This window comes from Ixodes scapularis, unplaced genomic scaffold (genome assembly GCF_016920785.2).
Source record: "Ixodes scapularis isolate PalLabHiFi unplaced genomic scaffold, ASM1692078v2 PGA_scaffold0__279_contigs__length_252992795, whole genome shotgun sequence".
Taxonomy (NCBI): domain Eukaryota; kingdom Metazoa; phylum Arthropoda; class Arachnida; order Ixodida; family Ixodidae; genus Ixodes; species Ixodes scapularis.
The window spans coordinates 142,099,852-142,126,027 of NW_024609835.1; the positions used below are offsets into that span (position 1 = coordinate 142,099,852).

At 47.0% G+C, this 26,176-nt stretch overlaps 1 protein-coding gene across 2 annotated transcripts in view; it reads right to left on the reverse strand.

Moving 5' to 3' along the window:
- Positions 1-26,176, reverse strand: part of LOC8039313 (ras-related protein Rab-8A) — a 180,136-nt gene that overhangs the window by 133,341 nt on the left and 20,619 nt on the right. For both annotated transcript variants that reach the window (XM_042289998.1, XM_042289995.1), the window contains exon 2: positions 17,421-17,481. In XM_042289998.1, coding sequence (XP_042145932.1) covers positions 17,421-17,481 — 61 coding nt within the window. The remainder of the gene's footprint in view (positions 1-17,420; positions 17,482-26,176) is intronic.

Here is a 26,176-nt window from a genome sequence, read left to right on the forward strand (position 1 = left end):
TCAATGAAGGGGCGAAAAATCTCTACCACTCCCTAGGCACCGAACAAGAGCAGCACAGGAGAGTGCGCGGAGATAGCCGAGGCTCATACGTGTGACGTCACGACAAAGGTTATCAGCCGCTACCGACATGTTTGATGGTCTCTAAGAAGCACGACGGAGGCTTGGGTAATTGCATTCTAAAATCAACACCGTCGAAGTTGATAGTCTGATATCCTTTTTATTTCCGCTGATAAACCAGAATTTACTAAAAAGCGTCCTTGTCGTTCCTTTTATTTATCTCGGCCTTTTGAATTTGACCAAAGGCTAGTTCACAACCAGCCGAGTAGCATTGTTCACTTTCGTACGGATTTCGCTTCCGAGCACTTGTCCCCACCCATCCCAGGGATAAAATCATTTTATGGTAGGCTTTCAAAGATTAGCCAAACCGGGATTAATACTGCTTTCATAACGGGGATAAGAGTAATATGTCAAGTTGTCAATATTGATGGTGATGTTTTGAGAACGCGATGACACCAAGCTTCCATCGCACACAATCAAACTTGTCACCGTCGATTCAAAAGCGCACCATCGAGTTCGTTGTTCACAACTGATAATCTTGACCCTGACGTCAAATGTATGAACTATAAAAGCACGTCACTGAACGGGCCTGCATACAACAAGCCCTGGCACGAGCCTCTCGCTTGAAAGTCTGTCATGGCCGCTCTTGAGTTCATGGAACGCGAACCGTTTTCTTTCCAGAATCTCTTAGAACCATTATTGCGAAAATTGCACGCTGTGCTGTTCCTCGTCATCGCTCAGTTGAAACACCTCTAAGCAGGGTCGTCGAAACAGGAGGACGGGAAGGAGGGGAATCCCCCCCCCCCCCCAGTGGGTTCAAAAGAGGGGGCAAGGGGCATAAGGGGGGGGGGGCAAGGGGCACACACACCCACATGCACAGAAACTCAAGCACACACACATGCGCAAGCGCACACACACAAACACAAACTCACGCACATGTATGCACATGCACACGCAAGCACACCAACACACATAATGAACACGCACGCGCACACACACATGAATTCGCACAAACTCTCACACGTACACACAAACGCAAACTCAAACTGACGCGCGCGCACACAGACACACACATACGCAAACGAACGCGTAAGATCCATTATAATCTTCATTTCCATAGATTTATATCGCTAAGGACTCATACACTCGAATCGAACGGGTGCCGAAACACTGCGTTCCTCGTAATCCATTATTCTAGGAATACGCCTGGAAGCTTCTGCCAAAAACAAACTGCAAAAAATACTTACTTTTTTACGTTTCTTTTTGCTTTTTTTTTTTTTTTACGTTGCAGGGGCTCAGCACTGCTGCTGAGAACGAGCTGGCAAAAAAGAGGCAACGCCTATCCACCGTTTGAAGTTTTGCGACCGGAAGGGAGTTGCGCAATCACGAGTTGGAAAGTACAAAGCGGATAAAGGCGCTGGGCACGTTTTGTAACGACGCCGCCCTTAAGCGACGCCGACGTGCTCCGCCACTTTTCTGCCCAAGGACCGACTCGTCGTTCCCGGCAGCGGGAGAGGCCATTACACGGGAACGGAGCGACTTGATACGCCACCCGCCCGGCAGTAATTTCCGATTGTTTTCGGCGGCAACTTGGACGATGATCGTCGCAGTTTCGACGCTAACTGGAGGATGCCACGAGACCGAGCCGACCGAGCGTTTTCCACTTTTCTCCTCTGTCAGAAGCACGTACTCCGTCTAATTTTATCTCATAACATTGCACTATACGAAGATAGACATCCTCGTCCTCTTCCGGTAGAATTCAAAACAACAAAATAACATGCGTAAAAAAAATAAAGAAAACACGGTGTAAAGTTGATAATTTTATTATTTTATTTAAAGCATGAAACACATGAACAGCTTTTTATATAAAGATCACTTCCAAGCAAATGTATTCGGTTATAAAATTGCACGTTGTGCTATGTTTGGCTGCACCGCCACATGTTAACGTTCTTTGAGCTTCGACGAGAAGCATCTGACATTTTAATGGGGTCTGTTGAAGAGGTCCTTTCCATGTCACCCTATAGGACATCGCCATTGGCCGCAGTATGCTCGCGTGACATGTGGTGGGACGAAGTAGTAGCAGTAATACATGTCCAGCTAACACGGTGATGTAACGGACTTGATGTCAAAGCCCTGGTAGTCCCAGCACGTACTAGAAGGTAAGATATATCTACTCGTGCGGCGATGTCGTGGCGGCACCCTCAAGACAGCAGAAACGCTAGTGCCCTCGGCTTTGATTTACTTCGAATACAGCGGTGCTTAGCATTTGTGTCCTTGAACATCGTCCGAATTTCTTATTTTGCGCATTCCAAGCGTGTGATCAACTTTGAGGTATTACTAGTGCCTACCGTATGAAGGATGCGAATTTTGACGCGTTTTCATCGCCCAAGAAAAGTGATTAGTGTTAGCAATAGACCCTTTCCGGAATTCAGTCTGGCAACTTTGATCACTATCATCATCTGAAAAAAATGGCATATGTGCTACACTAATGGCGGCCTTTTGTTTACTGAAGAAGGGAGAAGTTGAGGGTGCTCCTAAGCAGATGATTCGAGGCTTATACATTCTTGACGTTAGCGCGACGTGAACCAGGAATTGGATGCAAGATTTGCGTAAGCATTCATTTCTAACTCTAGCCCAGTCAATCTGTTAGAGCACAAACTCAGCTTCAAAGCCCCTTGTTGCATAAAATTTTATCAAAGTGTCTGTGTGGGCTGGCGCTTCGTTTTGACTGGTTGCATATTTTTCGCCATCGACACTGAAAGAGATTGGGAACGAACTGTACAGTGAAGCGCGCATTCTCCTTTACTGTCGACTTGCGAAAGTGACTGTGCCCCATAAAATACTGCAGACCACCAGTTCATTGCCGCCATTAGTACAGTAAATGTTAAACTGACATTTCAGTCACCAGATGGCACTGAATTCCGGAAAGGGTCTATCCTGAACGCTTGCAACGGCAACGAAATCACATTTCAACGTTGAGGGGTATTCACATGAGGGAGAAATCCCGGGGATTTCTCCCCGGCACGCGCATCCCACGACGAAAACGTCAGGCTTTGCGATGTGCAAAAGCCTCGCGTTTTCATCTCGTGATGCGCGCGTGCCGGGGAGAAATCCCCGGGATTTCTCTCTCGTGTGAATACCCCTGGCGGCCATATGCGTGTGCGCTGCTGCTGAGCGCGTGCTGACGGCGATCTTCCGCAGTCCTTTTGGAGCGTGCGTTTAACACCATCAAGGTTGCTGGTCTTAGCAGGCTATTAATGTGAGCTCGTTCTGAGCATGCGCTCTAAACATTGACCTCAAATATGGCGTCCAGTGAATGCCTCCTATATCGCTGCTAAGATTGCATTGTGTTTTGTAATCGTAGACATAGCGTGTGGCGAGATTTGTACTATAGGCAAAGTCGTGACCGTCCAAGATGGCGTACTGCATCTTTTTACATAAACAACCGGAAAGAATAAACACAAAGTTCGGGACGCAAACAGACGATACAACTCTTTCATTGAGTTGTATCGAGTTGTATCGTCTGTTTGCGTCCCGAACTTTGTGTTTATTCTTTCCGGTTGTTTATGTATTTACCAACACGCTCGTTTTTAATGTTAAGCATCTTTTTCTTTTCTTTTTTTTTTCATCCACTCTACCCTGCAAGCCTATCCTGAAAAAATGAAAAAAAAAAACAAAAAGCTTGAGGTTATAGAAAACGGTCCGTCTATTTTGTGTTACGCAAGTGAGTGGCAGCGCGTCCCCTTCTTTTTAGAGGCGTCTCTGAAACAGCTGACGGCAGCGGAGAAGCGGTCGCTGACGACCCGCTGCGCTTGTTGCAGATGTGTGTACGCGTGGCGCAAAGCGGTCGTTCCGGTCGCTCCGGTCAGAACGGACGTAGTCGTAGCCTTTTCCCGCATGTAGCGGCATCGGCGTTACCGCGCGTGTCATTATGGGACGTGGAAATACCTATACACCAATTCAATTCCCAGCTAAATTTAGCGGAGAAACTGCTCCCACTCAGGGCCTCACGCCCCTTATATTTAGCGGGAAAATTGACGTCACGTGATTTCAACGCCAATTTTGTTTCCCCAGTAGATTTAGCGGGAAATATCACGTCACGACCGCGTCACGTAGCCTATACACAAATTCAGTTTCTCCGCTAGATTTAGCGGGAAAATGAACGTCACGTGACCCCAACAACAACTCAGTTTTCCCGCTAAATATAGCGGGGAAAATGATGTCACATGACTTCATGTTACGTGACCTATACACAAACCCAACTTCCCTGCTAAATTTAACGGAAAACCTGCCCCTGCCGTGAAACTTGACGCTGAAATACCACAAGAGCTCCGCTCTAATTTCGCGTTACAAATAAGTGTAAACGTCTTTCTTTCTTTTTGCTTTGGTGGCCAGCGTTAGAAATGTGAAGAGGCACCGTGCCACGCCAAAGCGGTACTTTTTTTGAGCGGAGAAACGGGAGATGAATCTCAGATCGGAGCTGCAGCCCCCTCTGACTTGTCCGGTATCTCCGCGGGGGCACATTCAGGTCGTGTAACTGGGCACGACACGTCGCGTGTAAACAAAGAAAGGTTTTCTTCTGTTCGAACGAAAGGCGCGGGGTTTCACGTGGGCCAAATAGCTTGCAGGGCACGAACGCAGCACGGATATTTGCGCATTTGTAGCGTATTTCCTTCGCGGCTCAGTTCGAGCTTGCAAACACGCAATGTTTTTGATGATCTTTGTATCTTTCGCAGCAGTCAAAAAGTAGGTATACAGCGACGAAAAACCAGAAGCCACGTTGCATTGGAGTGCCCGTCGCGACGCCCTCAAAGATTACTTCGCCAGATATCCGCGAGCTGGCAACTAAATTGCTGCAAAGTTTTGTATGCTATAATACTAACAGTTGAAATACACGGGATCTGCTGCAAAGCCTCGCCAATAATGGCTGTTAGCCTAATAGCAAAGGGGAAAACAGTATAGCCCTAATCAAGGACGCGACGTCATGCGACTTGTAATTTCGCATGCCGATCCCTAATTTGAATCTATTGCGTTGCACGAGAAGGTGATATTAGGCGGTTTTTTTTTAAAGCAACCTAAGTATCTTTTAATATTAGGCTTAAGTGGGCATCGGCTCATAGAGAAATTTCGTTTTTCTTTTGTATCTTTTAGAACAGGTAACATCATGCTAGCATGAAAATTAAAGGATTCAGTTAGGTTCACGGGTTAGGTTCAATCGTATACATTCAGCTATCCATCCATCTAGTGATAAAACTGCGAACTAAAGGCACAGGCGCGGGATCAGCAGGTGGAGTTTTTTATCAACCTGCAGAGTTAGAATGTTTTCTTTTTTCAGTTGTAAGCAATCAGGAGGCAACTTACACCAAATTTCAGGGTAATAAAGTACTATGAGCATTCAAACATAACGGCCTGAGCAGTATATGTATACAAGCTTCAGCTTTTGGTTCACCCTTAACTTTCGCTCAACGCACATGATATGCTGATTTTAAATCAGCGTACCATGTGCGTGCTCACGCTATATTTTATACAACGTCAAACTCTACCTGTTTGCATTTTTTTTAATTTATGCACACCACTACTTGCGCGCATATATCACCAAATTAAGACTAGTACAGGATGTCACAAAACAATTTACAATTTACTGCAAAAATAAACTACGCATCGCCATAAAGCTCATTCTCCTTCCAAAGGTAGCGCTAGGTCACAGCCAGATGCCAATTAAAGTTTCATCTCGAACGGACACCTTATTCGAAAGTTATAAGTGATTTTCTGAAAATTTCAATGGGAAAATGGAGCCCATTTTTGCCCGTTTTTGGTTTCTGGTGCTATAGAGCCCCATGTATTCGAAAATTCCGTCGGCCGCCATTTTCTCATTGAACTTTCCAGAAAATCACTTATAACTTTTAAATAAGGTATCGGATTGGGCTGAAACTTTGACATCTGGTTGTGACCTCTAATGCTACCTTTGGGCGGAGAATGAGCGTTCGGCGATGCCTAATTTATTCTTGTCGTAAAAAAAAAAAAAAGAGAGAGAAAGAAAACTTTGCTTAAACTATGTGCAAAAGCTATCCACAGACCCAGAATCTTTGTCTGGCCAGTCATTGCATTTATCACTGGATTCGTATTAAAATTAATTCTTATCATTTATTGCTGTGAGTTAATTTTTAACCTCGGCATTATTTTTTTATTATGACTCCCGCACCAGTCCTACTTTGGGTTTACCAAACTCAACATTTAAACCTGAGTGTCATTTTTTTGTGTTTTCCAGTCTCGTGGTTTTTGGTCAAAATAAACACCTAGCTACCTAAATGAGACGCCTGACCGCCCAAAAAAATAGTTCGTTTGTTTTGATTTTTTAGGTAGTTAATTCCTCAAGCTAAAATTTTAAAAACCCAAGTCTATCACATCATCACGTTTTCCTGGAAATCCACAAAAAGCCAAACACATGCACGAAAAAAAGGCCGGCCCGTCATATTGCCGACCGCAGAGCCAAGAAAGCAACGCTCGGTCACGGACTTTAGAAGATTCGCGTTCATTCTTGCACCAGACGTAAATTTCGCCCTGCTTTCTTGTTATCGAAAGTGCCAGTTCATCCTCATGCCATGATGGGGGCGTTGGAATTTGTCATTACACAACGCCCTCTTCACAAGTGTACAATTTGTGGCAAAATAAAGTGATTTGATTTCATTGATCAATTGATTGATTAATTAAACTGGAGTTTTAATCAATTTCTTTCAGTGTGGCAAACGCACAGAAATCAAACACGATCAGCTATCTCCTGGCAACAAAAATTTCTTCTACCCCATTCACACGTTCAAATAAGTACCTTTAGCAAAAGGGCCTTTATTTTCGGCGGCGAATTAGATCGCGATCCTCAGCGCGTGGCAAGTGCTCGCGACCCAAGAGCACGGGCTGATTCGCCGATCGCGAAGGAGCCTATGTTAAAGGGATGCTTTAACAAAATTCGAAATATGCCCGTCGTGTTCAGAAATAGGCTGAATATGATCCACAATATCCGTAAATGACAATCACACGTTTGTATTTTGAAACTGATGGCTGTATCTTTCGTTATAAACGGCCCACACTGGAGAGCGCCCGGAGAGCAGTCAGCGGAGAGAACGCCACATCCGCCGCAATCGTGACGTAGTCTGTCTCGGGATGAGCAAAGCTCCGGCGAGGGTGACGTCGTCAGGATGCCCTAGCCGTTCCAGCCACCGAAGCGGCCGAAGCACGCCGGCGATCAAGCCACCGCAACTAACCCCAAAGCTGCTTTCATACGAATTTTGAGTGAGGGGTTAATCTTCCATAATCTTGTAGAGGGATAATAACGACGTCTGGGACACACAAAAGAGAGTCCTGTAAGAGGCGAGTTTCCACGTCCCGTCTTCTCTCGTGGTGGCCGGAGGCGAGACGTGTATCGTCACTGCCTGTCCAGGTTCCTAGACGGGCATTACAAACTAGAGTAACTGTATAGGCTCTGCTTGCAAGCGGAGCATATACAGTTACTCTATTACAAACTAAAGCCCCTTGATATGTTTTCGTTTATTACAAACGAGGTTTTAGCGACACCTACCAGGTACTCTTTGCTAATCGTTTATATCGTTTTAAAATTCATTTTTCTGTCTTTTTCAATAAGAGATTTGTGTGTCTGTTCTAATACTGCTCTCTGGAACACGAATAGACCAAGAAATAAGCGCCGAAATTCCGTTTAATATCCCTTTAAAGGTAAAAAAAAAAAAAAGTTGGTGTGTGTATGTTTATACAGCCTAGAACTTAGTCTGCCCATGTTACGAGGTAGTAATAAACACCGAGACAGGCCACGTCCGATGGTGTTCCAGGCGCATGCCGAACTGCTCGCGCCACCGGCGCCCCGTGCATTGCACCTCTATTTTCTAACGCGCGTGTGTGTCAACGGTGGCGCTTGCTTTTGTATAAAGCAATCGTAACAGCCCAAACGGGCGACTTGGCTGTGGATGACCAATTTAGCCACCATAGTACAACCCACGCAGTAGTGACACACGACAGCACGCCGGTACGATGCTCATCCAGATCGAAGCGGGCAGGGGTGGAGATCGAAAGGGCCTGGGTTCTGCAGCGCTAGCTTTCGCTCCATGTGTTCCGAGCTGGTGTGCGCTAGGGTGCCTCAATGACCTTCTGTTTAGAGTGATGCCACGCTTTGTAGTACCCGATGCCGACAGCACGCGCTCACGGGGAAAACACAAAGAAATTGACGAAAACAAAATGTCGCCATAGCACAGTCAGCGCCACAGACGCGTGCGAGGACACGCTCTTTCACGCGCTTCTGAATAAAAAATAAATGTAAAAGTGGGGAACAAAATGGCCAGATGTCTCCACCCGAAGCAAAGCGCACATGAAGGCACTTTAGTGTGCGCTAGACCACTCGGCCACCGATCTCCCTTGAAGATACCAATTTTGTGCTGGCCGTGTGGATGGGGTATTACAGTATTTTATTTTCTTAGGACGGGACGAAACTGGGGCGGTGCGAGGGCACATGAAAACCTAACAAAGATAATTAAGGGAGCCTACCATAATATTTTACACATGAAACATAATCATACACAAAAGTATAATTGAATAAATGTCCAAAGTTTCGACGTGACGGTTAGCTAACATATGGTCTCTATCGACGTAGGTTGTTGAAAACAAAAGAATGAACTTATAAACATATCGCGTAATGGACACACCAGTTCCGTGGTGCTTTCACTTCCCACTATGCCTCGTGCTAACAATTAAACTTAATTGCCAATTACGACGCGATAACACGCGCGCTAATGCAAAATTCTCGGCGCTTGCAGTTAGTGGGGCAATGTAAGATAACAATCCGCAGCAAAAAAGAAAACAACAAGATCGAGGGCGTCGCAGACGGAAGCAGCAATGGACGGAAGCGTCCCCATTCGGTGGCGAGATGATAACTGGGAATGCCTCGCCATCTGTTGGAGCATGGAAAAACTAGCTGCTACGCGAAGCTGGCTTCATCTTTGTGCACTCGCGTAGTGTGGCAAAGAGGCACTACTAGAAGCTCCGCCTTCAGCGCGAGCTAACACAAGCGTGAACGCGCAGGCACGCGCAACCAAAGCACTGCGGAAGCCAGCGAGCTCGCGCTGAAGGCTGAGCTTCTAGTCTTAGCTTAAAGGGGTACGGAAACGAAATGACGTGAGCGCGAGCTCCCTGCGCCTCGCTTCGAAGTCGGCCAGCGAGAAGCGCAATGAGTACCGCACTCATGACGTCAATAGTTCTTGCACGGTCAACGGTACCGTAGTTGCGAGCCTTGCTGCTTGGTGGAGTCAACGCGTGACAATCTCAAAAGCCCCTTCACGTTTTAAAATAGCGCAAGGTGCGTCGAGGCACCAGATACGTGCAACGTGCAGCCCTTGGGAAGATTACGGCGGCAGAGCGCAGCATTCAGCTAGATTTCAGACGCTATGATCTTCCCATAGCCTCCTCTATGCTCACAAAGGCTGGCAGTTCGACGACGGAGCCATAAAGTCTTGAACGCAAAACGGCAAAATATTTTCCGTTTTCTCAAACCAAAATTTAGAAACCTAAACTAAACTAATGTTTGCTGAAACTCGGGATACATTGTGTGCATCTTTTCGAAAAAGTATCAAACGAAAACACCACGCGACACATTTGACGCTGTTTGACACTTCGAGACACTGGCTTGCACTGACGCACCGTCCGCCGGCGGAGCGTAGCGCGTAGTCGTGAAATGTCTGCGACTGATAATAAAAAAAAAAAATATTTGCCTAAAAAAAAAAAAATAACTCGGCTGACGTGGACTGTTCTTTTGTCAGCGCTGGATTCGGCGCTGTAGGCGTTCTGTCTAATGCAAATGAGCGGAGTGAAATGTATTCTCCCTAGTAAATATATTTGCTTTTACTTTCAGCGGCCGCGTCTCGTGGCGATCTGCCAGGCTTTGTTCTTCCCAGAAGTGGCGCGCGGCACGTGTCTCGAGCATTTCCACAACAATGAATGGCGCCACTTTTCCCAGGATAGAGGGGCTTTAACAATCTCGCGTAGTAGTAATATCCGAGGGCGAGAGCTCGAGGTCGCTGCTTTGAAGCGTTCTTCCACCGAACGAGCGTTCGCGCCAGGAATGCATGTCTCAAAGCCAGGAGCTATGCTTCGTTTCACCTTATGTGCGAGCGAAGGCAGAGCTGGACGCGCGAGCACGAAAGCTCCATGCGTTCAGGCTTTGCCCGAGCGCGCGAGCCGGGGAGAAGCGCAAAAAGCGCTGGTCTCGCGCTTCGAGCTTTGGCTTCGCTCGCAGATAAAGTGAAACGAATTATAGGGCTAGCTCGCGCTTGTAGCTTTGTTTGCAGTCTCAGCCTATGGTTGAACAGAGTATAACGCGTTAGCGTTTTCCACCAAGTCGCATTGCGGAGTAAGTAACTCCATGAGCGAGCCGTAATGCCGCGGACTGGCACTGCATCTTAGGAACTCATGACGTCGCGGCATTCCAACGGAGCTTCACAGACCGCCACCAGGGCCCGTTTGCTCGAAACGCTAACCGCGGCTAAAGTTAGCCGCAGTACCTAGGAGAGAGATTTTTTTAAATCACGTGACTGGCTCGGTAGGGATGCGGGGAAACATGGCGGTGCCCCAGTGAGTGAGCGCCGCTCGCTTTGGAACTAATATGTCGTTGTAGCTGCAATATCGGGCGCGTTAGTCAACAACGAATGGTGCAGGAGGCTTTCGCTTTGCTTTACCTCACTAAATAAACCGCAAAGCATGGGCAATGACATCGCCGCATTTTTTAGATCGTCTTTCGATTCTGGGCATTCCTAAGCCTAAATGAACGCGACAATTGTCGGCATGGCAACGTTTTTGGAAAGCGGATTATTGATAGCACACAAAAGCAGACTGCGTCGCAACAGACCTTTTTTCTAATGGCGAATTCCACTGGTCGTTTTGGAGCGCGCCGGGATCGACTTTTCTGGAGCGAGCCTATTTCACTGGGCGATCGGGATTGAGACCGACATGTTTCACTGGTCGTTTTGGATTAGCTCCTGCTCCAGATCTCGATCTGGATCCGATGGCGAATTCCACTGGGTGTTTTGGAGCGCGCCGGGATCAGTTGACCAGATCCGAAATGGAGCTCACAATCCGAACGGGGTCGCGCCGGCGATGGATCCCCCGTGGAACATGACCACTGCTCTGGGATCGGCATTTGCCTTCATGTCATTCAACTGCCGGGGAATCCTCTTTCCGTGGCCGCCGCGGTCGTTTCGAAGACGTTTTCGCAATCGCGGCGCTAACACGTGTTCGACGCACGAGCGGCAGGAATGGCTCAGGAGCTTCTAGCAAAGATTGCCGGAATGCCCGTAGCGCGGCAAAACCTTCTCTTCTCCTTCCTGGAAAACAAACCGGCTGTCGAGCCAAGGGGTAAAGGCCCTGTCACACTGAGGGGACAGTTGGACAACTCTATCCGGCAACACGGGGAAGTCGTGTTGCCGGCGACCCTGTCACATCGCGGCAACAACAACAGTGGGGCAACATGTTGCTGCCGCCGGCAACAGTGTTGCCCGATTTGTTGTCCGACAACCCTGTCACACCGCGCTGACGGCGAGGACAACACGGGGAACACTCCGCCATCTTGATTGTTTACCTTCGTTCGTGTGCGGCGCGGAATCGCTGAAAATGTTACTCTACAAAGTGCTAGTGCGTTCGAAGGGCCGGGAATTACCACGGTACGACATCAACCAGTGACTGTAATTAGAGAACTTGACACGGGGAGTACTTTCCGCTCTTTATTTTATCAAGATGTTCTTCATTCGCTGACAAAGCAGATAGCCCTAACCGAGGAAAGTGACATCGCTGATATATGTTCGGCATTGACGCCACCGTATAAAGTGTTTCTGTCCGGTTCTTTCATGCAATTCCTATTTCTACTGTGAAATTGCGTTAGCACCGGCAGTACACCAAACCGTCTTTTGTAACGTGGTGTTGAGCTGGGGTGCTATGTTGCGCTTTTTGCACTTCCAGGAGACTTGTAAGAGGGAAGTGACGTCAACGACACAGCAAACGCAGATTGGATGTTGACAGAAGAAAACGAAATCAACACCCAATCTGTGTTTGCTGTGTCGTTGACGTCACTTCCCTCTCCCTAGTCTCATGGGAGTGCAAAAAGCGCAACATAGCCCCCCTGAACTGACAGTGCTCGTCCTGTCCTCTTCTCTTCTATCTTCCTGTCGTCTTTGCGCTGTTCAAACACTAAGTGCTTCAAAACTACGACACCGACACCATCGGCCTTCGTAACAATCGGTGGAATAAATATTTTTCAATGCTGTCTACTCGTCTACCGCCTGCTATGTGATCGATTCGTTGCCCCAAAACGTCCTGGGTATTTTTGAAACGAATCAGGTGTCTGGTAGCGGCTGGTTCGAAGTTCCAAGCAACAACGTTTTCGCAATCGCGGCGCTAACACGTGTTCGACGCACGAGCGGCAGGAATGGCTCAGGCGCTGCTAGCAAATATTGCCGGAATGCCCGTAGCGCGGCAAATACCTTCTCTTTTCCTTCCTGGAAAACGAACCGACTGTCGAGGCAAGGGATAAGCAAGCGGCCATTACCATTTCTTCTGAGGCGTGATCAGGCGAGATGCCCGCGAGAAAGGAAGTCACGTGTGTGCGCCGAGGGCTGACCCGGCTGGCTTCCGGTTGAATCCGCCAAAATCGGGGGAGCGACTTTTCTCGGATCCAGATCCAGATCTGGAGCGGGAGGTAATCCAAAAAGACCAGTGGAACACGTTCGTCTCGATCCCGATCGCCCTGTGAAATAGGCTCGCTCCGGAAAAGTCGATCCCGGCGATCTTCAAAACGGCTCGTGGAATTCGCCACGAGAAAAGTCGCTCCCACGATTTCGGCAGATTTAACCGGAAGCCAGCCGGGCCAGCCCTCGGCGCACACACGTGACTTCTTTTCTCGTGGGGCATCTCGCATCAGAAGAAGACGAAGCACGTCGCGGGCTGGGCTCCTAGATTGTCTCGACATCAGAAGAATTCGTAATGGCCGCTTGCTTACCCCTTGGCTCCACAGCCAGTTCGTTTTCCAGGAAGGAGAAGAGAAGGTATTTGCCGCGCTACGGGCATTCCGGCAATCTTTGCTAGAAGCGCCTGAGCCATTCCTGCCACTAGTGCGTCGAACACGTGTTAGCACCGCGTAGCGAAGACGTCTTCGAAACGACCGCGGCGGCCGTGAAAAGGGGTTTCCCGGGCAGTTGAATGACGGGAAGGTGGGAAGGTATCCGCCGATCCCGGAGCAGTGGTCATGTTCCACTGGGGATCCTAGGCGGCGCGACCCCGTTCGGATCTTGTGCTCCAATCCGGATCTGGTCGACTGATCCCGGCGCGCTCCAAAACGCCCAGTGGAATTCGCCATAAATTATCTAAGTACCGAGGTGCATGCTACGACTGTAGTTGCACGCGTCGCACGTGCTGGCGTCTGCAGTAGTAACCGTTCTAAAGCAAAAAGTATAAAAGAAATTGTGCCTTGCACGCGCGTTCGTTAAAGCCTTATTATGATTTTTTACTTCGAATTTTTTATAAGAGGAAGGCCAGCGCGCGTGGACCGTAGAATTACACTTCCAGCGTTCTCCTCGCGATGCTTGGATAATTTAGTAGAAAGTCTGTTGGGACGCTGTCTGCTTTTGTGTGCTATCAATACCCGGCCGATTGAGTCAAGGCAATCCGCTTTCCAAAGACGTTGCGATGCCGACAATTATCGCGTTCATTTAGGCTTAGGAATGCCCAGAAACGAAACACTATCTAAAAAATGCGGCGATGTCATTGCCCATGCTTTGCGGTTTAAGTGAGGTAAGGCAAAGCGAAAGCCTCCTGCACCATTCGTTGCTGACTAACGCGCTCGATATTGCAGCTACAACGACATATTATTTCCAGAGCGAGCGGCGCTCACTCGCTGGGACGCCGCCATGTTTCCCCGCATCCCTACCGATCCAGTCACGTGACTTCAAAATCCCTCTCCTAGGTACTGCGGCTAACTTTAGCCACGGTTAGTGCTTCGAGCGAACGGGCCCAGATGCAATTTCGAAATCTGTTCCTTCGTTTTAAAATTAGTTCTCTTGATTTCTTCGCCTTCAGCCCAGAAACACTAGTCTAAGCTGTTGTGTCTGGGCTGCCGGCCCAACATAGCCCACATCGAAACAAAGAAATAATTGCTATACATTTCGTTTCCTTGAACGGAATATAGTCGACGTTCCGCGGCGTACATGCTCCGTTCATGAGGGTACGCACCACGCTGTTCAGTGCACAGGTTTGACAGTTTAAGATGTACTAAGTTTGTACGAGTGTTCGCTTGTATGAAGCGTCGCTCTCGCGCCCATGTCTCCTATAGCTCTGAGCAGAACTCTTGGCCTGAAATCTGTGGAAGGATGAGTGCGCGTGCATAGTTCTATACTCCGTTTCCCCTGAGACTACACTGGAAGCTACGGGTCTGCCGGACCCGTCAGCCGCCTCCTTCTTATCACCTGATCCGGCTCTCCGCGCGTAGGTACAGAACCATCTAGAATAATAAAAGCGAGTGCACTGGAATGTTGACGTCATCACAGTGAGATCGAGCGAAGGCACTGATTGGACACGAGTACTGCGTCAGTGCTCGGCTGAGCCTCGTGTCCAATTAACGCGTCGAAGGACGCTCGGCATCGGGCTCGGAACCAATTGCTGAGCTGGCGCCATTCGACTCTGATGACGCTCCACGGAGAAAGAGTGGATCGTTCGGAGGCCTTCGTTATTCAAGATGGTGAGAGCCCTGCATATCCGCGGATTATCCGTGGATATCCGCGGATATCCGCACTAAACGGGCGAATGAGGATAAAAATTAGACACATTTTGGCGGATTGCGAATCGGATGCGGATGCCAGGGGCTGCGGATGCGGATATCCGCGGATCTGGATCTATATGTTTGCCCGGTGGCTTTGAGTTGGTGGACTGACGTTTCGTCTACAGATCGTTTCGTCGACATGCGACGTTTGATAGAAAGGCTTATCGTGTTCGTCTCATCGAAAAACCTGAGACGCTTCGTCGCACACAACCCTGCTATTTTCGTAACAAACATTTTGCGTCTCGCCTGGATTACAGGGGGGGAAGGGGACATGGTTAAGCACGCCTTAGCGAATCGCGCGCTAGCTTTTAGCGGCTTAGTGAAAAAATGCGTTGTCGACAAAACGTCGCAGGGGAATGTGCCCAAAAAACGTACAGCGTCGACGAACCGTTTGTCCATGAAATGTATGTCCACGAAAAGTTGTCCACGACACGTATTTCCACAAAACGCGTTTCGAAGAAACGAGAGGGATCCTAAAAAAGATTTGGTTCTCACTGAAGATCGCTTCAGTTAGTGCGTTTTATCTCGTCAAAAATGCTATCTATAGAAAAAAAATAGAATGCAGGGCATACATCGTCCCGAAAAAGCTAGTACATTGGCAGGGAAAGCGCGGAAAACTTTTTCCGGGCAAAGAAAACCTCAAACGTACAAGTCACAAGAAAGTAGAAGAAACCTCCCCTCTCTCCGCAAAGAGTAGTGTGGTCATGATTCCAAACACGAAAGAAGTGCCTCGACAGCGAAGGCGACGCTGCGGCGCCACCGTTTGTAAAATTTCGGAATCAAGAGCGCACGCATATATATGCAGCCCCTAAACTGCCTGTGTGTTTCTTCTTTGTATGCTTAAAGTCCTAGCCCAAAAGTCTAATACCTCATGTTCGTCCCACCACGACGCCAGGGCGCCATAGCCGGACGAATATGAACCTCTCGTCCTTTTTAATTGTTTGACGGAACTAAAATGTCATAATTTAGTATGCCTTTTTTTTTAACTTTTATGTTTCAAAAGTATGCGTCTGCGTAAAATAAGTGTTACAAAGCAAAACAATATATACATCATTTTTCTGCGCTTCTTTTGGGCAGAGTGTCGTGTACTCTTAGGACGATCAAATAACTGAGATCATGTTTCCTTCGACACGCAGCGTCTCGGGAAGGCAAATCGCTTTAATATAAATACAATGAAACTGATAACGATAAAATATCCCCTTTGAATGGTGACCCGAAGATTACTTTGTACTGAGATAAGCAAACTCTTGATGTTATGATATACAATGAATGCCTGGATTGTAATCCGGACGTGGTTCCACATTGTGCGGATGCGGTTCGGATACGGATACAAAGTATGCGGATGAAGATCGGATACGGATAATCAAACTGTTATCCGCGCAGGCCTCTCAAAGATGGCGTTGGCGGGTACGGCCGGGCGCGTGATGACGTGGCGAAAGGGAGGCGTATGACTGGTTCCACGAGGACGTAGCTTCCAGCGCAGTCTCAGCTTAGTGCTGAACGGAGTATAATAGGCGCACAACATTCTCGTGCGTTCACAGTTTGTTACTTTTCAGTGTATCCTAAAAATCGATAGATATCCATGGAAGCACGCCCTTATGGAACGCAAAGAAAGAATCATGCGAATTTCGTCGTACTCGTTATATGATGAAACATACATTTAAGATCACAGCAAAGTCCCGTCCGCTTCAGCAGTGGCACTTATTCCGAAGATACGATAAGAAAAAGCGTGATCCACGGAAATATTAGAGAGTTTTAGTAATACGTATAGGGGCAAACGCAAGCCCCCTACATTAGCGTTAACGTTGCGTCGACGGAACGTTACGGAGCGCGTCGAATACGCACTTTTAGTACAGCGGAAGAAGAACGCATACGTAAGGACTTGTAGCGCCATCTAGATATGCTCCTGTAAACTGCTTCAAACAATCCAAGGCGGGTATTCGGTCAAGCCAATTAAAAAGCCCCGATTCTCCTGGCTTTGTTACGGAAGTGCGTGTTTCCGTGTGCCTGTTGTGTGCGTGTTTTGTCTTTCTTTTTTTTTTTTTTTTTTCTACCGATTGCACGGTAAGCACTTTTTTGGGTTCGACGGCGTGGCCAACGTTCTTGGCTATCGACACCCATATTTGTGGGTGCTCGAAAGGGTTCGTCGCGTTGACTTCTTTGAGGAGCTTGATGTCATCTTCAATGGTAAAGCGAACCCGTACAATGCGCGTAGCACTTCCGCTGGTTTGCCTCACCGCCGCCATTTTTCAAACTGGGCTAGTCTCGCGCTTTCCCGTGCGCGACGAGAGCAACGAGATGGCACGCAGGGGACCGCTACGTACGTTCGCAAAAATCGATAGCGAGCGTACGTACGCAAGGCTCGCCGCAGTACGTACGTATGGCGCATGCGCAGTGTGAACGACGCAACGTTAACGCTAACGTATGGGGTCTGCGTTTGCTCCTATACGTATTACTAAAACTCTCTATTAATATTGAAGAGCAGTTAGTTTCAACTTTGACCTACCAGATTTGTAGTTTGACCGGCACTCCGTCCAGGTTGATAATTTTCTGCTTGAAGTCAATTCCTTGAGAAAAGAAAGAAGAAAATGCAAAATTAGGACATTTCAACAAGAATATTAAGCCGGGGTCACACTGCTCATGCATCATATAAACGACGGTCTGCAAATACCAGTCACCGCAATATCCACGGTTCGAATGCCACGTGCTAAGTTTTCTCCTTGAACTCATTGCCATGCGGCATTCGAAGCACGGATCTCACGTTGACTCGCGTTCGAATCTGGTTCCAGACTCTTTTGTATGATGTATAAGCAGTGTGACCCCGGGCTTTACATTGCAATATGAGCGAAGAGATTGGGAGGTTGGACCACAATGAAAGAGGTCACAATAATTATATTAGTTTCGGATAAATTTTAAGTTGTAACTAACTCTCGTAAAGAGACAAAAAGGAGGAGAGGGCACGAATAAAAGAAAGATAAAAAAAGAGTGAAAACTGTATGTAAAGACGGTTCTTTTCAAGGCAAACTCTCTGCGGTTAAATTTTTAATATGGACATTACACGTCTCTCCAAACTCCGAGCTCGTCCTTTTTTGAGCTAACATGTATCTTTCTTTACTAGACACTGACTCCTGAGTCTTACCATAATATTTTCTAACTCTCGTTTGTGAAACCCCATGCGGGAGATAAACCACGTACAACCGGGCCCCATCTTTTCCTCCCCCGGCGCCAACCTCTTTTCTTCCTGCGTAAATAGCTCCAAGAGCGAGCTGATGTTTGAAGAGACCCGAAGAGCAAATATCGCTTCGGGACGATCAGAGCGGATTGAACGACTATCGGGCACAAACGCAGCAAGAAGCTAGAATAGCAAACACACTCACACCGACAAGAAGCTTCCGCCCCCGGCCCGTGTATATACGTAAGAAATACCGACCGCAAACTGAAGAAGATAAAAAAAAAAACGACAATTTGCCGCAACACACGCTTCTTTTTCACATGTGTGTGCTTGACATTGTGATTCTTACTATTTCATTTTTGTTTTTAAGCGAAAATCGATTTGAGCGCCACGATTGTTGGTAGCGGGAGCTCGCCAACCAACATCAGAGGAAGATGAGCACGGACGTGCTTTCTGTCCCGCCAGCTCCCCTTAGAGATTGGGCTTGCTCCCTCTTCAGGCGTCGTTGGCTTTTGAGTCCGATGTTCGAGCCGATTTCTGTATTTGCGGTGCGTGATTCGATCGTGTGAGAGGCGCATTTACGTGTCTGCCTTGTTTCAAACTAACGCGTTTTTTTTTTTTTTTTTTTTTTTTTTTAACGAGGTTACATTGAAATGGAGGATACGGAGTTGAAATGCAGAATACGGGGTAGCTACGGAACGGTATTAAACCAATTATGCGTGAACAAAATTTTAAACACAAAACAACCGAACCGAACCCGAAAGCTGTATTGTATATCTACACTATAGTGGTGGGACTGAACAGACTAGTTCAGTGGAAAATAGAGTAAATAAAGCAGAAAAAAATGCGAGAGGAAAGTATTCAAAAGAAACCAGCTTCAGCAATGTACAGGTCACAAAAACAGGGCACAGGAAAGTAACGGATGTTTGATAATGAGTCGGGGGAGCTCTTTACCGTTTGAGGCGAGAACGGGAGTGTTAAAGACAAAGACGTATACTAGGGATACACTTCAAGAGACAGACACATATTTGCCGCATGCCATAGTGTCAGCGAGACACTAGAACATGTGGTTTTTAAGTGCATGGGGCTTTGCCCTGCCCTCCCTGAAGGGACAATTTATTTGGCAAGTATACTGGGTTTGGCTGGCGATGATGGAAGAGCGGAGGAAAAAAAACACAGTCACAAGCAGGAGGTTTTAAGTTTGGTACAGAAGGTTTATAAAAGCGTGATCAAGCACAAAATTGGTTGGGTAAATCAATTGACGAGAGGCAAAATTTACAGAGAAATTTAAAGCGGAGGGGGCGTAAATGTTTCTAGGTTATTGGAGTAAGGTATCGCCCGATACAAAGGGTATTATGGCCAATACAATCTATTCATTCATCCATGATATAATAGAAGACATACGCTTGCTGGAAGTGTCACTCAGTATGTTCGGCACTCGGACTCAGTATGTTCATCCTGCCAATGAGATGGCGGTAAAGAGAGAGAGAACAAACAAACAGTGCATGGCTATTGACAGATAAGCAAGGTCAGCTCATTGTACGAAGGACTCAGAGAGGGACCGAGGTTCGCCTCAATATAGTCAGCGAAACGGGGCCTTCGTAGAAGAAACGCCACAAACGCTAACGCATTTCGACGTAGTCTCTAGCGAAGCCTCGCAGAAACACAGCCCTCTTATTGTTCGGTTTGCGCAATAAACACAGAAAAACACCATTGTAAAAATTTGATTATAGACCAAACAAGACACGCCTTGTTCCTGCGAGAAAACGGTGCCTGCGGGAACGCTAGTAACCCACACTTCATCTGCCACCACTAACTACATCGAGGCGCAAACCAGGCTAAGGGCACACATTACACAATCTAGTATAGGTATACGAAGGCTACAAGCCCCCGGGTGAGTTTTGTAATAGTATAACGACCCGAGCGAAATACCAAGAACCGCACCGTCTAGTTCAGTCGATCGTTCGGCGCGGTCACCCCGAGGGGTTGTGTCATGCAGTCGCGCGCCCAACCAAGATCAATACGCCGCAAAAATACGGTCCACCATGTCCATTCAAGTCGTTTATTCGGGCTGCCCAAAGGGTCGCATGAGCGTCTTGTATCAGCGTCGATAAAGGAAGCATTGCATCCTCGAGAGTGCGTGGTAGGCTGGTGAAGTCGTATACGCGGTAAGAGCTCGCCGACTTTCCTTGATTAGTCAAAAGATGCTGCACAACCGTGTACTGAAACGAGCGCGCTGCACTATTTTTTTATATTTTTTAAACATTTTTGTTTAGATAATATTAATGTTGCGGCTGGTAAAGCCGGTTTCCTAAAATGCAAAAAGCGAAAGTATGCAGCCGAGCTGGTTAGGAAACAATGTAGTAACAAATACACGCAAAAATAAAATAACGGACAAGACAACACAAAATCTAAATATTGTTAAGATTTCGTGTCATGCCTTGTTCATTATTTTATTTCTTTGTGTCTCGGGGTTTAGATTGTGATGTTTCATAAAACAATCGATCGATGTTGAAAACACGCTTAAAAGCATATATTGTTGAAGGGAAAAAAATGCTACGAAATGTGTCAGCAGGTTACATTTTTGACGTTGACAATCGTCTAGAAACAAAAATGAACAGAAAAGAAGGGCGACGTACACGGCGATGGCCTACGTAACGCAACGTTTGTCCGTGATTGAGTGGCGCTCGACGTCAGGCATGGTATATGCGGACGTGAATATTTTCTTTTCTGACCGATCGTCATGGCCTAACAAAAAGGACTTTTTTTGTGTGTGGATCGTACGCAAAGGCTTTGCGTTGCTAGAGAGAGTTCGTGTCGTCACTCTGAGCGCAAAGTGAGCGGGCGCCGGCAGAGTCCGCAATCCGCAGCATACGATGTCCAAAACATCCTAAAGCTCGAACGCCCTTTGACGGTGAGGGTTAATGAGGGTCCGTTTCCGCCGCGTAAGGAACATAACAAAACCGAACACAACACCGGGAATCGTGTGAACGAACCTCTCTTTTATCGCGAGCACGCGGCGTCACTTTCAGAGGGCTTCCCCGTGGGACGTCGAGCACGTAGCTCTCTTACACGCCGTCAACACACGCCACTGTTATGCCGGGCCACGGTGGCGCAAGACCAGCGGTCGCCCCTAGCGACCACCGAGGGACTCGACCGGATCCATGTGTCGGCGACGTCTGGTCTACGGCCCCAGACGACAGCCTGGGCAAACAGCCGCCACGCTTCGTTGAGTACGCTCTTCCAACGGCGAGGGTGTACCGTAATAAAGCCGCCCCGGGTGCACTGCTGAAAAGCGCTACCCACGCGGTGCGCGATAAGTCTCTCCCTAAATAACAACCCCTATTGGCATATAGTGTCACTCTGTATAGCGTGAGCGCATGACTTTGTTTAGAGTCACTTAAAAAGCTACGCCCCCGAAAGGTGAAAACCCTTCGGTCCTCTTGTTGCTCAAAGAGAGCATGAAGACGATTCTGCACTCTTTCTTTTTTTAAAAAAATAGGTCTTTTCCGTCTTTCAAGGACCTGGCAATATGCTCTTTTTTTTATACAGTATGAAGCTTATCATTTTGTATAACATAAAATAACGAAACCGAAACTAACGTTCGGCCTTCCCGCCAGTGAAGCAGTATTTCGGCGTACCAAGGCTTGTCCTCCGATCACGCCACCTGACAGCGAGACGCGTTCGACGTGTTGTACCTTTTTCCTGCGGTGTTGCGCGCTTTCGTAAAAAAAAAAATATATATATATATACGCGTCCTCGAAGGCAGTCGTTAGCGTTTGCAGAGGGTTTTCAAAGACTTCTTGGGCGAATGACGGCGAACGAGCAGCAAAATATATCTTTCAGCACGCAGCTGCCCAGCCTCTGCAACGCTTCAACCGACTGATCTACACAGGCCCAAGATGGCCGATTCGGAACTTCCGTATTAGCAGGGCGGGGGAGCAAGGCCAAGTAAATTGTCATAAGAGATCCGTGGCGTAAAATCGTCTGCAAGTTCTCCGCCACTCCGTCCGCTTTCCTCTTCACACCGCGACAGTGCAGCGCATGCGCACTTGTGATCAATCTGCTCAGGAGGAGGCGTCCACCATTAGATATCAAACACTCGACTTCATGGTCCGAGTTGCTCCCTCTGTTGAATCTAGGCTCTCTGGACACTAAAGGCCGGTTCCCACATGCAGCGAAGCCCTGATGTAGCGCTGCTCACGTGCCGTCAGCTACTTATTGTCTGGCATGAGCAACAGTTTTGACGGTGCGATACAAAGCTGGTGAACGCTCCCGTCGGCACGTGCTTAGCGCGAGGTCAGCGCTATGCTTGTAGCGCTCCGCTGCATGTGTGAACAGGCCTTAATAAACACGAGGAGCGCTCGGTGTATGTTATTCACAGCAACCCCACACTGTCGAAAGACGTCGTATATGTATCGGTCCTAAGACATGAGCCCATGCATACAGCAATTTCCAGTTAGAACTCTTTTCTTTTTTTATTAATTAAAATGTATCGTTGGAGCATTCAATTTATACTCCATTTCGCTTTATGTCCGACCGCAGCGGACACTGCAATCGGATGAAACCAGTCAAGCAGCGCCAAAAGTCCGTCGTCAAGGCGCTCGTCACCTTTGTGCGCTTGCTTTCTCCGACTAAACCAAATACTGCAGGGAATGCACCGCCATCGCGCGCTCTTTTGTGTGTGTGATTGGTTCAAAAGTCGGCGACACCGACAATGACAACGAGCGTCGTGACGACGTCCTTTTAGCGCTCCATATGCCTGGACATATACTCAGCACATTTATCTAGCACGCTTAGGCGCAGCTCGAATACAGTTCTGTGACATGTATTTGCCCGTGAATAACTTTTCTCCTTATCCTTATAGATACGCGATCGATAAAATTAGCTGACCCAACAAAATCAATGAATATTAATAAAAAAGATTCCTTGGTATATTCTTTGGGAATGCGTTAGCATGACCCTTGGAAACGCCCCGCAAGTCTCCCTTTGGGAAACACTAGAGTTTACCCATTCATTTTTCTCTTTTGCTTCATCTATTTTTGCGGCAGCGAAGCGCTGATGTAGCGCTGCTCACGTGTCGTCAACTACTTATCGTCTACCATGAGCGACAGTTATGACGGTGCGATACAAAGCTGGTGAATGCTCCCGTCAGCACGCGCTTATCGCGAGGTCAGCGCTATGCTTGCAGCTCTTCCCTGCACGTGTGAACAGGCATATACGGGGTCAGTCAGTGCTAGCTTTTCTCAAAGGGGTACGTGTGCGGCGATTCCCAATAGGGTGCCCTCCATGTCTGTCTTTCTCAAAAGCGCGCGTGTGTATGAAGGCACTCTAATTCCCAATGGTCATGCTAACGGATTCCCTAAGAATTCACCAATGAATCTTCGTGTAATTTGTTTCACCCCTTTTCTGAACGCTGCCTGTCAGAGTACCTCGACGCCCTTGGATACGGCCATCAATATTTATTTATTTATTTATTTACCCTAAAGGCCCCTGCGGGCATTACATAGGGGGGGGGGGGGGGGGGGCGATGGTACACAGTTTGGTGCAATAGGATTAAGTGACAAAAAAAAAAGATTACATAGCCGGCATAAGCACTGTTAAACAAGTAATAAACTATATAAATAACAAGAACACTGCATGACACACATAATACAAAGCAGTGCTATATAGGTTGATAATATTATTAAAGAACTAATGAACATATCAGGTGAAGTGGTTAACGCAATTTCTCTGGGCAAGCAGTTTCATTCGGAGGTGGCAAGAACGACAGAGGAGTTTTTGAACAAGTTCGTATGGGCAAAGATGGGCGATACTTTACAGTGATGATCTAAGCGAGACGAAATATGATGAGCAGGCTAAATGAATGAGGTCCTAAAGGGAAATGATCCATGATAGTGCTTGTGGAAAAATGGCATGCGGGCAATACTACTTTTGTACTGCAGTTAGGTTAGGTTGAGGTTACGTTTTATGTTAGACACACTGGAATTACGGGAGAAGTTGCGCTTTATTTTGAAATGTTTCAATATGGTTGGTTAAATAGAGCTGATGAGGGCGCCATGTGATGGATGCCTATTCCAACTGCGACCTGACGAGGGTAGTAAAGACGTAGAGTTTTGTTTCTTTGTTAGCTTGAAATAAAGAGCGTTTAGGAAAAGCAAGAGTTCTGGATGCTTTGCGGGTCCCATGTTCATATGAAGGTTCAATGATAAGTTAGCTGTTAGGTGGATGCCGAGGTATTTATTTGACGCAACTTTTTCAATGCGGTTCTCTTTAACCATGTACACGTGAATGTGATGAGTAATGTGTAATGTCGTTGTAAAAATTACAGCTTTAGTTTTGTTAGTGTTTATTTGCATTAACCATGTGGTGCACCATTGCTGGACTATGTCTAGGTCCCGCTGGAGTATGCGATAATCCAAGGGGTTAGAAATGACCCGATAAATGACGCAACCATCCGCAAGATAAGTATGGTAGATTGAATGTTAGAGTGAAGGTAATTTATACATAAAAGAAACAAGACCGGACCGAGGACAGAGCCCTGAGGGATTCCGGACTTCACCGATATTAAAAAAAGAGACACACTTGATAATTACAACAGTGACAGCGGTTTGTTAAAAAAAAAAAAAACAGTTATCCACTGAATAACAGATGCGTTTATATTCATAGTTTCTCATTTGTATATTAGTTAGTTATAGGTAACCCGATCAAAAGCTTTAGAAAAATTAATAAAAATAGCATTGGCAGGAAAAGCTAGAGTTATACCCAATTCACACGGCAGCGTAAAGGTACCTTTGGCACAGGGACCTGTAGTAAAGGGAGATGGAGATCGTGATCACACGGCGCATAAAGGTCCATTTCGCTAAGGGAGGTCCTGTGCTAAACGGAGCTCGCCAAGCTCCTTTTACAGCTAGAGGGAGTAGCCTCGGACCCACGAACTCAATATAAAAATCCTAGATATATAAATATATCTTGTTTAATGCATTATAACAAATTGAATCTATATCAGTAGCAAATTATGAAATGATTGTGAGCACAATTGTGATGGAATAATACATAATCAAGGAACGCATGGTCCAGCTAGGAGGTAGCAGCAGCGGCACGTGGAAAACAATGTCTGCTACGAACCCGAAAGCGATGGGCCACTGCGAGCTCTTTTTGGAGGTTGTAGACAAGCCGTCCGACTCTCCCGCCCAGGACCTTTTATCATCGTCGTCGTCCATCCCTTTTGATGGCGCGACTGGCGTAACCGTGAAACTGCGACGGGGTTCGTTTCTGCCGGACACTATTTAGCTACTTCAAAAAGAACTTTGATGAAAAAAGGAAAACAGAAAAAGGTCGCCCCCTTGTGATGGAAACTCGTAAAAGCAGATGATTTAGGGCCAGTGTGGCCAGACGGGTCGGACGTTTTAAAGCAATAAGGCTCATTTAGGTGCGCCCTTGGACTTAGAGAAGAAAAAAAAATAAAGTGCCGCAAACGCAAGCACAAGTAATATTTAGGTTTTAAATGTAATATTTCACACACACTAGTCAAAAGCTGCGCGTCAAACCAATTTCAAGGAATAATTGTTTATCACGTGCTCCTCTCACGGTTTAGCAGGAATGGAATCAATATCAACTTAAAGTGCCCCGTTTATTTATCGTATGATCAAGAACGCCGTTTACTACAGGTACCTTCAGCTGAGGAACCTAAGCTAAAAATACCCTTACGCTGCCGTGTGAATTGGGTATTAGTTTCCGAACGATCAATGACACACTCAACTCTGTAAATAGAAATGACAATGTCGTTCATTTTATTTTCGGTAAGGGAGGAAATAGCAGTAGGATGTGAAAACACGTTCTCCTCAGTAAAAACACCGCCAAAAAGTATTAAATCCAACAGCTACTTGATGTGAAGTTTGTATTGATGCGGTAGTCACAAACAATGCAAGGTAATACTGGTAACACGCTTGGGAAGAACCGCATCCATACCACTTATGGAAGGAACCGGATCCATATCGCTCGTGGAGAGAACCACATTCATCGTTTTAGCTACACACATACAAATCTGTGTAGCCTGGCCCACGCACCGCTACAGCGAAAACCCAGGG